Genomic DNA, 15,826 nt, shown 5'->3' on the forward strand with positions numbered 1-15,826 from the left:
TAACCAGCCGTGCATGTATAATGGTTTCAAATGACCCAAAGCACATAACTAGTTTTGCTGACTCCTTCTGAAATAAATAATTGCCACATATGTACTGAAAAATTCACAATAAGACAAACCCCAAGAGACTTGCAGCTGTAATTGCTGCAAAAGGTGGCTCTACGAAGTATTGACTTTGGGGGGGTGAATAGTTATGCACGCTCAAGTTTTCAGTTTTTTTGTGTTATTTCTTGTTTGTTTCACAAGAAAAAATATTTTGCATCTTCAAAGTGGTAGGCATGTTGTGTAAATCAAATGATACAAACCCCCCCCCAAAAATCAATTTTAATTCCAGGTTGTAAGGCAACAAAATGGGAAAAATGCTAAGGGGGGTGAATACTTTCATAAGCCACTGTATAGGTTGAAAATGGAAGATTTGGGCATTGATAAGCACCTAAATTTGAACACAGTGGCTGTACAGTAACATGCTGTACATGGCATCAGACCATAGGCTCTGCGCTTCACAGCTTTGTATGGGTTTTGACTGACAACTGTTCTTGAGCACCACATGTGACAAAAATTTGCCCCCATCCTTCCCGCTAATTGAGAAACTTTTGCACATGTTTTGTTGTCTGAGTGAGGGAAATGCTGTAAATGAAAGCTGCAATATGTAACTTTTTGGGCGACCTGACCAAATTCACATAGTAATAGATCTGTCATTGTCATTGAAAGCCAGTCTAAGAAGCGGTAGATCTGTTCTATGTGTGCTATTTCTATGCTTCCCATTTCCAAGTTTCGTTTTTTGAGTCTTTTACTTTCGGTTTTGTACACCAGCTTCGAACAGCTGAAAATACAATATTTTTGGTTATGAAAAATATATTTCGATGCGGTTTAGATGGTACAATGATTCTCTTACATTATCCTTGCTTATTTTGTCACATAACCGGAAATTATTTTAGCAACCAGGAAATGCCCGATTTTTACAAAGTGCATCTCTAAGAGGTTGGGGACTCCTCAGATAGCACGAACACGTAATAAGCAATGGCAAAATGTGTAGAATTGCAGAAAAGTAGCTTTAAAGCAACTGTCCACCTGTATTTTAACTTAATTACTTTACACCACTGCACTCAGGAACATTTAAGCTAGCCACCACCATGTTTGAAAATATGAAGAGTGGTACTCAGTGATGTCTTGTGTTGGATTTGCCCCAAACATAACGCTTTGTATTCAGGACATTTCACTCTGTCATTTAAGTTAGTATTGTGGAGTCATTACAATGTTGTTGATCCATCCTCAGTTCTCTCTTATCACAGCCAGCAAACTCTGTAACTGTTTTTTAAGTCACCATTGGCCTCATGGTGAAATCTCTGAGCGGTTTCCTTCCTCTCCGGCAACTGAGTTAGGAATCACGCATGTATCTTTGAAGTGACTTGGTGTATTGATGCACCATCCAAAGTGTAATTAATAACTTCACCATGCTCAAAGGGATATAAAATGTCTGCTTTTTTTTGTTTTACCCATCTACCAATAAATGCTCTTCTTTAGGCTTGCTATAACAAAGGGGTTGAATACTTATTGAATCAAGACATTTCAGCTTTTAATTTTTAATTAATTAGTAAACAATTCTAAAAACATGATTCCACTTTGATATTATGGGGTAGGCCAGTGACACAAAATCTCAATTTAATCCATTTTAAATTCAGGCTAACACAACAAAATGTGGAATAAGTCAAGGGGTGTGAATAATTTCTGAAGGCACTGTAAGGTTAAAAAGCAGCTTTTTCTCTGTGTTTTCTGTTTTGCAATGGTGACCATACCGGTCATTAAAAATATCAATACGAGTGGACCACTGATTGGCCAGCTCACATCATCCTCTATGAGGAAATAGCAAGCTTTTTTGAGATACAAGTTTGAAGTGTTTTCTTTTCTTCTCCAATTTATGCTTTGATCACAAAAACAAGTATATGAGTTATGAGTTAACCGAATATTAACTTTAAGAAGTGCAATTTTCCCTTGACATTTATTTTAAAACTCTCAGCCTCATGGCAAAGTGTGTAGAGTAGCAGGAAATTAGCTTTAAAACTGCAAAATGTTCTCTCATACTCATAGCAAAATATGATGAATAGCAGAGATGAGCTATAAAAAGCACATTTGTCTCTCTGCTCCATGGCAAAATGTGTAGAATAGTATAAAAAAAAAGAATGCACAAACTTAAGGTCAGCGGGCTTAGACAGTCTTGTGGGGGGTAGATGACAAACCCAGTGGATCACACCAGACTTGTCTACTCTCTTCCGCTGAGCTGTTTCTCCTTCCCCGGAACACTCACCTGAATGGACACATGGCTCCTTTCTCTGCGCACCAAAATGACGATCCGGATCTCTGAATTGCCCTGTGAAAGCCGAACATTTTATAACTTAGCTAGTCATGTTAGCAATAGAACAAGCTACCAAATGATGCCCACCTGACTCCGATTGTGATTTATAATAGGCAGTTTTTGGATTGCGTTAACAATAGTATTTGTGTGAGGGCGGGGATGCAGGGTTGTGTCCCAAACAAAACAACTACCAGTGCACTTGCTCTAGTTCGTCAACGGCACAGCTAGGAGAGATCAAAAAAGCACCATATAGTTGAACACTCTTCTTTGAGTTATAAAAGTGCATTGAAATTACTTAGGAACTGTGCACTCTTTGGAGAGGTGTGTGGCCACTTGGAGATACCAGTTAGTCCTCTCACTCAAACCTTTGTCATTTTTTTGTCTTATGTTGCACCTACCCAACAAATTTCCAATAATACTCTTATCATATTACTGAATGTATTCAGAGTATTTTCAGATTTCTTTATCAACAAATGCGTACAGTAAAGTACAGTAAATGTAAAATGCACATAAAATCAACAGTGTAATGTTTGGATTCAGTCTTGTGTCATTTGAACTGTTGTGTCCTCAACTTTGGTCGAATAATTTTCATATAATATCCAAATTGTTACCTTTCAAATGTTACAATGTTTATGTATATGCTTTTCATATTTCTTCTGTAAGAAACATTTCAATGTATCTCTATCCATATAGGCCAATTCCCACCGATGTAAAGGGTAATGGCTTTAGGTCAGACAGTAGTCTATTCATTTCCTGTCACATATGTACAGTTGAAGTCGGAAGTTTACATACACTTAGGTTGGAGTCATTAAAACTCGTTTTTCAACCACTCCACAAATTTCTTGTTAACAAACTATAGTTTTGGCAAGTCGGTTAGGACATCTACTTTGTGCATGACACAAGTAATTTTCTCAACAATTGTTTACAGACAGATTATTTCACTTATAATTCCCTGTATCACAATTCCAGTGTGTCAGAAGGTTACATACACTAAGTTGACTGTGCCTTTAAACAGCTTGGAAAATTCCAGAAAATTATGTCATGGCTTTAGAAGCTTCTGTTAGGCTAATTGACATCATTTGAGTCAATTGTAGGTGTACCTGTGGATGTATTTCAAGACCTACCTTCAAACTCAGTACCTCTTTGCTTGACATCATGGGAAAATCTAAAGAAATCAGCCAAGACCTCAGAAGTCTAGTTCATCCTTGGGAGAAATTTCTAAATGCCTGAAAGTACCACGTTCATCTGTACAAACAATAGTAGGCAAGTATAAACACCATGGGACCATGCAGCCGTCATACCGCTCAGGAAGGAGGCGCGTTCTGTCTCCTAGAGATGAACATACTTTGGTGCGAAAAGTGCAAATCAATCCCAGACAACAGCAAAGGACCTTGTGAAGATGCTGGAGGAAACAAGTACAAAAGTATCTATATCCACAGTAAAACGAGTCCTATATCTATATAACCTGAAAGGCCGCTCAGCAAAGAAGAAGCCACTGCTCCAAAATCGCCATAAAAAAGCCAGACTACGGTTTGCAACTGCACATGGGGACGAAAATCTTACTTTTTGGAGAAATGTCCTCTGGTCTGATGAAACAAAAATATAACCTTTTGGCCATAAAGACCGTCGTTATGTTTGGAGGAAAAAGGGGGAGGCTTGCAAGCTGAAGAACACAATCTCAACCGTGAAGCACGGGGTGTCAGCATCATGTTGTGGGGGTGCTTTGCTGCAGGAGGGATTGGTGTACTTCACAAAATAGATGGCATCATGAGGACGGAAAATTATGTGGATATATTGAAGCAACATCTCAAGACATCAGTCAGGAAATTAAAGCTTGGTCGCAGATATGGTCTTGGTCTTCCAAATGGACAATGGACCCAAGCATACTTCCAAAGTTGTGGCAAAATGGAATGCGATAAAATAAATAAAATCTGAAATAAATAATTCTCTCTACTATTATTCTGACATTTCACTTTCTTAAAATAAAGTGGTGATCCTAACTGACCTAAGACAGGGAATTTGTACTAGGATTAAATGTCATGAATTGTAAAAAACTGAGTTTAAATGTTTTTGACTAAAGTGTACGTAAACTTCCGACTTCAACTGTAGGTTATAATAACTTTACTACAAACAGATTCAGCAGCTGAGTGATTGTTATGCAGTGATACCACTGTGGGAACTAGGTTGGTACAATAACATCCTCTGCTCTCTCACACTGCCATGCAAATCTGTGCTGTATGATGTGCAGGGCTAGGGGTCAATTTCATTTCAATTCCAGTCTATTCAGAAAGTCAACCAAACACGAATTCCAAAATGTTCCTTATTGAAAAGCATTGAAGATAATTGGAATTTGAATTTCAGTGTACTTCCTGAATGGACTGGAATTCAAAATGGAATTGACCCTGATGCTCTGTGTGAATCCGTGCCTGCCTGTGTGTAGTAGGTTGATGGAATAATATCCATGGGCTGCTGTATCTGAAGCCTGGGACGGTAATATCTGTCTGCATACCGTCTGTCTGTCTGTTGACTTTGGCCACCCAGTCCAGCTTACATAACATCACCTCACACTCCAAATGGCCCGTTCTGAGGACAGTATGTCCCAACCAGAGACTTAGTTAGGGGTGTCTCTCCGCTCTCATCATCAGATTAAAGTGATAGTCCACCCCGAAACGAAACCCTGTCACAACTTATCATACCTCAAAAAATATGGTCTAGAGTCCATATCCCATGGTATCTGTTGTGTAGATACTGTAACAGGAGAAATATGCAGGCTTCATACCAATGAAGGGGAAAGTTGGGCAGGCACCATCTTATTCCATTATATTTTGAGGTGAACTATCGTTGTAAAATGATAATGAAGCAACCATGACATACTCATCCACATGAAACGTCAGTTATGTTGTCTAATTGACCAAAACCCCTGTCCAGTTGGACCACAAGTCATATCAATAGAAGTCATATGGCTGGCTGGTGAGTGTTTTTGAATGAGGCAGTAAACAGAAGAATTGAGAATAATGTATATTTTCAAGTCATTAGATATATCAAAAAGAAAGAAATCAATTACATAGCGTATAGACATTCTTTTCAGAATGAACGTTTATCTCTGGATGACAAAGTCTGGGCTGAACAGCCAGAGCGCCAACAGCGTAGAATTGTCCCAAATAAAACAAATATTAACAATCAGAAAATACTTAACATATCTAGTGTTGTATTTGAAGAATACCGTCCATGCATTGAGTTAATAACAGTTCATACATGTTAATTAATAGCCATCAGTAACCCATGTTAGAGTCAACGCTAATGATACTGTAATAATAGCCAGACATGGGCCAAATACATTAGCTTGTCTGGCCCTAGCCCAATAATGGACTAGAAGGAGCCTAACGTTCCTCCTTATAGTCCAAGGACCTTTCATGTTCTGTTTAAAGGGCGAATTGGCTCTGGAAGCAAAAAACAACCAAATACTCCATCTAAATGTGAAACGATTCTCAATTGCGGTACAGTTCAGGAAATAATAAAGCTACTTTCATATCACAACGAAATAATTTCACAAAAATGCAAAATATACACTTACTGTAGAGTATTTTAACTGGTTTTACCACAGTTGCAGCCGACAGTATTTTAAACAACACGTTTATGGTGTCTGTCTTCCTTTTAGACAAAGGTGTTCGAGGAAACAGATAGCTAATAAGCACAGGTAGTCAACTCTTTTTTTTCCATAAACAAGCGCTGTAACATGGATATAAGGCTGTGAGGGAACCCTAACACTATAAAGGTGTGTAGTAATTTAACCTTTTGTTTTTTGACAATTATTTCTCGCTGTTATGAAAAAATCTTTACTTATGTTTCCAAAAATGTACCACAAGCAATTCATGTTAACGTTTAGAGCAAGTGTCGGGCCTCTTAACAAAACTCTTCCTGCCAGAAGATACTATCGTAAATAGGCGCTAAAGCTAGTTAGCGTCTATGAAAGGACTAGTCCAGCCTAGTGGAACCAATGGAATAGTCCCAAGTGCAAACTCTGCGTGCTAGCCATGATAAATCAAATGCACCTCAAGTATTTGGAACAAAACAAATGCATATTGGACCCAGGCCTGACAGTAACACAGACAGAGAAAATGCAAAGACAGACAGACCAAGCCACTACTATGGCACTGCCGTGGACACAACAAGCAACACATCGGCAGGATCTGAATGACCTAAACGTTCTGTTGTACTTCTCCCCAGGCTTGTAAGACCATGGCTGTGTCCTAAATCTTGCCTACTACTTACTAAAACGACATACCGTGTATTAATACTAGTAGTACATACTATTAAGAACATGCTGTTTAGTAAAAACATATACATTAAGCAACAAATAACATACCGAGAAGACGTCATCTAATTCCTTGTTCCCCGCCATTTGTTCATTTATGTAGCGTGCGTCCTCTATTATTCTGATTATCAGCTGTGGTCAAACACACGTGAGTCGGGAAAATACTATTCTCTTCCTCACTAATGTGCAGCGAATTCTACTTAATGACAAGCCCGAAATTAGTATGACACCCTGGCATTTATTAAAGCATACTCATTTTTCGAAATCTCCAATACTATAAAACGTTCTATTTCCTCATACCCAAAAAGCATACTACAGTATTTACAATGCAAGTATGGGTATTCAGACACGACCCATGTTATTACAGTACTTTATTGTTCTCTATCCCCCTAATCACTCTCCTATAGATGCACTCTCGATTTTACCCTGTGTAACGGATGTGAAATGGCTAGCTAGTTAGCGGTGGTGCACGCTAATAGCGTTTCAATCGGTTTCGTCACTCGCTTTGAGACCTTGAAGTAGTGGTTCCCCTTGCTCTGCAAGGGCCGCGGCTTTTGTGGAGCGATGGGTAATAATGCTTCGTGGGTGACTGTTGGTGATGTGTGCAGAGGGTCCCTGGTTCGCGCCCGGGTCGGGGTGCGAGGGGACGGACTAAAGTTAAACTGTTACACCTGGTTCTCACAGCAGGAAATGGGAATTATGTGGATTACAATTAATGAACATTTTTGTAGGGATTGATACATTTTTCATTAGGGCAAATCAAGTCTGACATTTTAAAGTGGAAATTCCAAACTTTAGACCTTATACCTTGAATACACTATAATTAGCATATCCTCCTGCACAGGAAAATGATCAGTGACATCAGACCAATCAAATTAAGATAGCAGGTCTGTTTATCTCTCTACTACCTAATAACTAAATGGTGTTCAGTCAGAGATAGTAGCGCTCTCTGAAATGATAGTATTCGTGTCAGGGATTTCACATACAGGATCTGTTCCAATATCCACTTTAGCATCTAGCCTGACACTTATTAAGCTTGCATTCTAGGTGGGATGCAAGCGTGGACATTGGAACGGTAGCCGTGGTTTCACACTGGCGCGAATGAATACAACATGTCTGTGGACTGCGTGCCAGACAGGCAGCAGCATCGCTATAAAGAGAACAGTTACAGTTCATCTCTGCAGAACGACGATACGAAAGCCTTCATGGTGAAAGAGTTAGCTGTGAAAACAATAAAAATGTTGTAACTTTAAACACAGGCGGTAAAATAAAAGTGCATGTTGTATGGCAGGTGTACACAGGGTGTTGTGAGAGAGAACCCTCAGGTGTGTGTGTGAGTGTGCGTGTAATGCTGAATGATTTCATGTGTTGGTGTGTTTTGCCTGTAAAAAACTGTTTCATCAGCTCTTTGTCCGTTTGTAACGTTTCAAGTAACATTCAAAGTCATCTGGCCTGTGTATCCGTCTGCAACACATCCAATTCAATGTAACAGAGTTCATCCCTGTACGGCGAACCCGGGACTCAAACCCACAACAAGACTTATGCACTCAAGCCAACAGTGTTACTGACAGAGCCAGAAGCCGACCAGCTTGTCACTCTGCAAGCGACAGTTGACTAGATCTCCGGGTGGGTGACGTCACTGCACGATGGCTAGCTCTCACTAGCTAGTTCACATCGGCTAGGTCAACCCCTCCTCCTCCTTCTCAAATACCCCACTATGGTTTCAATCAAAATACCTTAGATTGAGCATAAAAAGGTCTGCTATAAGATAATATATCATATGAAAAGACAGATAGTCATGTGATAACAAATAAATCGTAATTGGATATGCTGAGACAAGCGGTGGCTGAGAGCTAGCTGAGACATTGAACAGATTGATGAACCATGTGCATCTACTTCCTCCACCTCCTTACGGAGGAAGACATGATATAGAGATTTAATTTTACAGTCTGAACACAGCAGGTATCTTAACAGTCAACCGCCACACCCTCATCTTAGGGCGGCAGGTAGCCTTGCGGTTAGAGCGTTGAGCCAGTAACTGAAAAGTTGCTAGTTTGAATCCCAGAGCTGACTAGGTAATAAATCAGTTGACGTGACCTTGAGCAAGGCACTTAATCCTAATTGCTCAAGGGTTTCTGTTGATTATGTCAGACCCTGGCTGTTACCCCACTATCTGAGGCTGTCTAAGGAAAATATGCAAAAAACACATTTCCAATGAATATACACTTGTACATAGGACAACAAATATAAGCACCCACCAAATTCATTATAATTTTTATCTCCTTCAGATTTGGCATTAGCTCTGAATACGACAATATAATGTTGAACAGAACTGTCAATTTAGGAAATGTGTTGAGGCAAGGCAGCCATTTTTTCGTCATAATGGCGAGGGTGAGTTTTGGTTCACATTGATGTTGTATGTACTGTAGTAGGACATTTTGACAACGCAAATAATTGGCACTCATGTCAAAAGACATAAGCCTAGTTTTTTTCAATGTTAAAATGTCTGTCCTGAAACAGTCCTAGTGGAGTGGAGCTTCCATTTGATGTTCCAAACTCCCAGCATCCCTAGAGCAGCTCGGAGGACTACAGCCACGTAGTTTTACAGACAAACTGTCTCGTTGTTTTAAATGACAAGAGTGAGCGTTACGATCGACAAGAGAAAGCATCGTCTGTTCATTCACATGGTAGAAAAGTACTAAGGCACCGCTGTGTTTCCTTCAGTAGAAAAAAACCCCTGAGCGGTCCGGTTCTGGTTAACAGTCAGGGAAAGGTTCCCTCTTGGAACCCTTTAGAACCCTATAGAACCGAACCAAACTCTGACTCAAGGCATAGAGACATACTAGTACTCACTAATATTCCTCATACATTGGCAACATAATAAATTGTATACATAAACTAAGGCTATGTCCTAAATTTTACCCTATTTCCTATATAGTTGACTGCTTTTGACCAGAACCCTATGAGGTTATGGCCATTAAGTAGAACACTATACAGGGAATAGGATGACAATTCAGATTTGCCCTGGCCTTACTCCTCAAACGTGACTCTTCTATTCAGACACATTAACATCTGTTCACAGTTCACAATTCATGTTGTTATTCAGCTGTAGTTCAAAATCAAAATGCTTCATCATTTATTCATAGTGTTATATTGTTATATAGTCCGTCATAAGGGCAGTTGTTTATCAATGACATCATCCACTTTGTGCTGAAAGATGGCTGTCATTGGTTGTTGTAACCAGGTGGGCGGGGCTTGTGCTGAAGCAGAGTCAGAGGTGAAAGGTTGTGACCTCTACTTGAGGTGTAATAGCAATGTCACCTCTCTTAGTGTCCACCCGCTTCCCGTTTAGGATCGGACTTCCATTTTTGGTAACAGGCGGGGACACCGGCTCCTTCTCCCGATCCAATTCATTGGTGAAGTTGACGGACATCTTCCTTTTGGGTGGGGTGAGCTCGGGGTCAGAGTTTGGGCCCAGCTCGGATGACATTTTGCTTTTGATTGATGCGGCTCGCTGGAATTTGTCGTAGACCTCGACGCTGAGGCGACGCCTAGTCTCCTTGAACTCTGCCGAGACGTTAGCCGTCCACTCTGCTGCGTGAGCCCTGATCTCCCCTACCTAGAGGGAGCGAGATAAGGGAGAGGGTGGAGAGGAGGGGGAGAGATAGGGGGAGAGGAGGAGAGACGAGGGGGAGAGAGGAGGGGAGATGAGGGGGAAAGGAGGGGGGGACAGAGAGCGAGAGAGATGATGGGGAGAGAAGTAGGAGAGGAGGGGGGGACAGAGAGAGAGAGAGAGAGAGAGGAGGGCGAGAGAGATAAATGCTGTGTGAGACTGTGCTGTTCTCATAATATCCAGGAAGTCACCTGAAAAAGATGAAGCTGTAGTGGATAGCAGACGTTTTAAGGGCTCCTGTTCTGCTACTTTTTTTTAACATAATGTCTCCGGCATCTTTTCTTATGACAGAAACCGGTTCTGGACATCAGAACATTAACCTTGATTTGGAATCAAATGTCTACTTCAACGAGTCGGCAGCTCTGGACGTTCTGCTTACTCCTGACTAGGCCCTAATTATCGGGACTCCAAAGAGGAAGCGTCGGTAAAAAAAAAGACAGGTGAGGCGACCTCCTAACGAGATTATGTTGGCGAACAAATATATCGCCATTGCCCCTTGTTCTGTTGGCGAATGTGCAGTCCCTGGAGAACAAACTGGATGAACTCAGTTCAAGACTATCCTATCAACGGCACCTGAAGAACTGTATTCTATCTTTCTTGGAGTCTTGGCTGAACAAGGACATGGATAATATGTATGGATAATATACAGTGAATTCGGAAAGTATTCAGACCCCTTCCCTTTTTCCACATTTCCATGATTACGTAAAACAGAGTATGTTACAGTCTCTGATGTCCCTCTTGAAGGAGATCCTCGCCCTGAGCTCATCTACTTTATTGTTAAAAGACTGAACATTAGCGAGTATTAAACTCGGAAGCGGTGGATGGTGTGCACGCCTCCTGAGTCGGACTAGAAGTCCACTCTGAATACCTCTTCTCCGTCGGCGGCATCTTGGAGCAGCCTCCGGGGTAAGTTCAATTGCCCCGGGGGGTACGAACAAAGGATCCAATTCGGGAAAGTCGTATTCCTGGTCGTAATGCTGGTGAGTTACCACCTCTCTGATATCCACAAGTTATTTCCCGCTGTATGTAATAACACCAAAAATATTCTGGGCTAATAATGCAAGAAGTAACACACAAAAAAATCGAAATACTGCAAAGTTGCTTAGGAGCTAGAAGCAGAGCTGCCATGTCTGTCGGCACCATCTTACTAGCACAGACTGGGATATGTTCCGGGATTCATCCGATAACATTGAGGAGTTTACCACATTAGTAACAATCTTCATTAGCAAGTGCATTGACAACGTGTGTCGTCCCCCCCCCGTGACCGTACATACATAACCTAATCAGAAGCCATGGATTACAGGCAACTTCAGCATTGAGCTAAAGATTAGAGCTGCTGTTTTCAAGAAGTGGGACACTAATCCGGAGGCCTATAAGAAATCCCGCTATGGCCTATGACGAGCCATCAAACAGGCAAACTGTCAATCCAGGACTAAGATCGAATCCTACTATGCCGGCTCTGATGCGCGTCGGATGTAGCAGGACCTGCAAACTATCACGGATTACAAAGGGGAACTCAACCGCAAGCTACCCAGTGATGTGAGCTTATCAGACGAGCTAAATGCCTTCTATGCTCACTTCGAGGCAAGCAACACTTAACCATGCATGAGAGTGCCAGCTGTTCTGGACGACTGTGTGATTTCGCTCTCCGTAGCCGATGTGAGTACAACCTTTAAACAGGTTAACATTCACAATGGAATGGATTACCAGATGCTTACTCAGAGCATGCACTGAACAGTTGGCAAGTGTCTTCACTGTCATTTTCAACCACTCCCTGACCCTGTCTGTAAGCCCTACATGTTTCAAGCAGACCACCCTAGTCCATGTGCCCACGAACGCCAAGGTGACCTGGCTAAATGACTTTTGCCCTGTAGCACTCACGTCTGTAGCCATGAAATGCTTTGAAAGTCATGGCTCACATCAATACCATCATCCCAGACACCCTGGACCCACTTCAATTAGCATACTGCCCTAACAATCTATATTGCACTCCATACTGCCCTCTCCGACCTGGATAAGAGGAACACCTATGTGAGAAGGTTTTTAATTGACTACAGATCAGCGTTCAACACCATAGTCCCCTCCAAGCTCAGAACCCTGGAACAGAACACTCCCCTCAGCAACGGGATCCTGAACTTCCTGACGGCCGCCCCCAGATGGTGAGGGTAGGCAACAACACATCTGCCTCGCTGACCTACAGCACCCCTAAGGGGTGCATGCTTAGTCCCCTCCTGTACTTCCTGTTCACAAACCACTGTGTGGCTGCGCACAACTTCAACACCATCACTAAGTTTGCTGACTTCATGACGGTCACCAACGACGATCACCAACGACGATGAGACAGCCTATAGGGAGGAGGTCAGAGACCTGGCTGGACAACAACAACCTTTCCTTCAGTGTCAGACAAAGGAGCTGATTGTGGACTACAGGAAACGGCGGGCCGAGCACGCCCCCATCCACAGGGCTATAGTGGAGGGTATTGAGAGCTTCAAGTTCCTCAGTGTCCACATAGTCCACAAACACCAACACAATGTCTTATCCATCTCAGGAGGCTGAAACGATTTGTCATGGGCCCTCAGATCATCAAAAAGTTCTACAGCTGCACCATTGAGAGCATCTTGACCTGATACATCACCACTGGGTATGGCAACTGCTTGGCATAAGTCCGCAAGGACCTACAGAGGGTAATGCGTATGGCCCAGTACATCCCTGGCCCAGTGCTCCCTGCCATCTATACCATGCGGTGTCAGAGGAAGACGCCAGTAATTGTCAAAGACTACCGATGCACCAAGTCTGGAACCAGCAGGAACCTGAACAGCTTCTTCCTCCAAGCCATAAGTCTGATAAATGTTGGGTTCTGAGAATATGAAATGTTACTTATTCATGTCACTGATGGAGGGCTAAGGTTGAGGGTCTACACTAGTAGTTAAGGGTTATAGGAGGAAGGTATATAGTGGGTGCAACTAAGCTTGGAATGTGTTGAGTGCATGGAAGTGATTACATGTGGCAGGAATTGATAAGGGAAGACGGGTGGAGATCTTAGAAACTTACAATGTCACTGAGGGAGAGAGGGTGATGTATAACGTTTACATTATGTCAGGATATGTTATTGTTAGCCATCAGGGATCCTATGGGAGGAGAAGAGACACAGTCTGCTACCAATCACCATGACAACCTTGAGTTGGGGAGGAGTGAGCAACTCAAGGTTGTTGGGAGGAGTGAGGTCAGGTCAGATGAAGTGAGGAAGAACAGATGTCACTAAGGTTCTGTCTAGCAACAGGGATGCATTGTCTGTTCGGATGTGGAGGAGGAGACTCAGCCTAGGAGAAAGGGTTAAATATCCGTGCTTGTGTGAAATGTTTTTTTGTCTGAATTACAGCTGTAACGACCCTTTGGGAAGAATTAAACTTGGTTAAGCTTCTCTAGTGTCCGTGAGTTATTTACTCTGAAAAATTAGAACCTAACAATAGTTAGATAGTTACCCGGACTACCAAATAGCTACCCGGACTACCAAATAGCTACCCGGACTATCTGCATTCACCCGCTTTTGCATTTGACTGATCACATACACTACTGCTACTGTTTACTATCTATCCTGTTGCCTAGTCACTTTATCACGACCTATATGTACATACAGTATCTACCTAAATTACCTCTTACCCCTGCACATTGACTTGGTACTGGTACCCTGTGTATATAGCCTAGTTATCGTTACTCATTGTGTATTTATTCCTTCTTTTATCTTAATTCAATTTTGGGGGATATTTTACCCCTCTTTTTCACCCCAGTTTCAATTTTGTCTCATCGTTGCAACTCCCCAACAGGCTCATGCGTCCATCCGAAACATGCCCCGCCAAACCGCGCTTCTTAATGCCCGCTTAACCCAGAAGCCACCCGGTCCTCCACAAGGAGTCGAGGTCAGCCTGCAGCCACCCGGTCCTCCACAAGGAGTCGAGGTCAGCCTGCAGCCACCCGGTCCTCCACAAGGAGTCGAGGTCAGCCTGCAGCCACCCGGTCCTCCACAAGGAGTCGAGGTCAGCCTGCAGCCGCCCGGCCCTCCACAAGGAGTCGAGGTCAGCCTGCAGCCGCCCGGCCCTCCACAAGGAGTCGAGGTCAGCCTGCAGGCGCCCGGCCCTCCACAAGGAGTCGAGGTCAGCCTGCAGGCGCCCGGCCCTCCACAAGGAGTCGAGGTCAGCCCCCAGGCGCCCGGCCCTCCACAAGGAGTCGAGGTCAGCCCCCAGGCGCCCGGCCCTCCACAAGGAGTCGAGGTCAGCCTGCAGGCGCCCGGCCCTCCACAAGGAGTCGAGGTCAGCCCCCAGGCGCCCGGCCCTCCACAAGGAGTCGAGGTCAGCCCCCAGGCGCCCGGCCCACCACAAGGAGTCGAGGTCAGCCCCCAGGCGCCCGGCCCTCCACAAGGAGTCGAGGTCAGCCTGCAGGTGCCCGGTCCTCCACAAGGAGTCGAGGTCAGCCCCCAGGCGCCCGGCCCTCCACAAGGAGTCGAGGTCAGCCTGCAGGTGCCCGGCCCTCAAGGAGTCGAGGTCAGCCTGCAGCCACCCGGTCCTCCACAAGAAGTAGAGGTCAGCCTGCAGGCGCATGGCCCACCACAAGGAGTCGAGGTCAGCCGGCAGGCGCACGGTCCTCCACAAGGAGTCGAGGTCAGCCGGCAGGCGCCCGGCCCACCACAAGGAGTCGAGGTCAGCCCCCAGGCGCCCGGCCCTCCACAAGGAGTCGAGGTCAGCCCCCAGGCGCCCGGCCCTCCACAAGGAGTCGAGGTCAGCCCCCAGGCGCCCGGCCCTCCACAAGGAGTCGGGGTCAGCCTGCAGGCGCCCGGCCCTCCACAAGGATTCGGGGTCAGCCCGCAGGCGCCCGGCCCTCCACAAGGAGTCGGGGTCAGCCTGCAGGCGCCCGGCCCTCCACAAGGAGTCGAGGTCAGCCCGCAGGCGCCCGGCCCTCCACAAGGAGTCGAGGTCAGCCCCCAGGCGCCCGGCCCTCCACAAGGAGTCGAGGTCAGCCCCCAGGCGCCCGGCCCTCCACAAGGAGTCGAGGTCAGCCCCCAGGCGCCCGGTCCTCCACAAGGAGTTGGGGTCAGCCTGCAGGCGCCCGGCCCTCCACAAGGAGTCGAGGTCAGCCCCCAGGCGCCCGGCCCTCCACAAGGAGTCGAGGTCAGCCCCCAGGCGCCCGGCCCTCCACAAGGAGTCGAGGTCAGCCCCCAGGCGCCCGGCCCTCCACAAGGAGTCGAGGTCAGCCCCCAGGCGCCCGGCCCTCCACAAGGAGTCGAGGTCAGCCTGCAGCCACCCGGTCCTCCACAAGGAGTCGAGGTCAGCCCCCAGGCGCCCGGCCCTCCACAAGGAGTCGAGGTCAGCCTGCAGGCGCCCGGCCCTCCACAAGGAGTCGAGGTCAGCCCTCAGGCGCCCGGCCCTCCACTGCATTGTTGGGAAGGCCCACAAGTAAGCATTTCACTGTTAGCATGTGACAAATAAAAAAT

At 44.9% G+C, this 15,826-nt stretch overlaps 1 protein-coding gene across 1 annotated transcript in view; it reads right to left on the minus strand.

Moving 5' to 3' along the window:
- Positions 1-5,490: 5,490 nt before the first annotated feature.
- LOC129813193 (potassium channel subfamily K member 2-like) overlaps positions 5,491-15,826 on the minus strand; it is a 24,803-nt gene continuing 14,467 nt past the window's right edge. The window contains exon 7 of the mRNA XM_055865461.1: positions 5,491-10,287. Coding sequence (XP_055721436.1) covers positions 9,940-10,287 — 348 coding nt within the window. The 3' untranslated portion in view covers positions 5,491-9,939. The remainder of the gene's footprint in view (positions 10,288-15,826) is intronic.

This window comes from Salvelinus fontinalis, chromosome 16 (genome assembly GCF_029448725.1).
Source record: "Salvelinus fontinalis isolate EN_2023a chromosome 16, ASM2944872v1, whole genome shotgun sequence".
In the NCBI taxonomy this organism is placed as follows: domain Eukaryota; kingdom Metazoa; phylum Chordata; class Actinopteri; order Salmoniformes; family Salmonidae; genus Salvelinus; species Salvelinus fontinalis.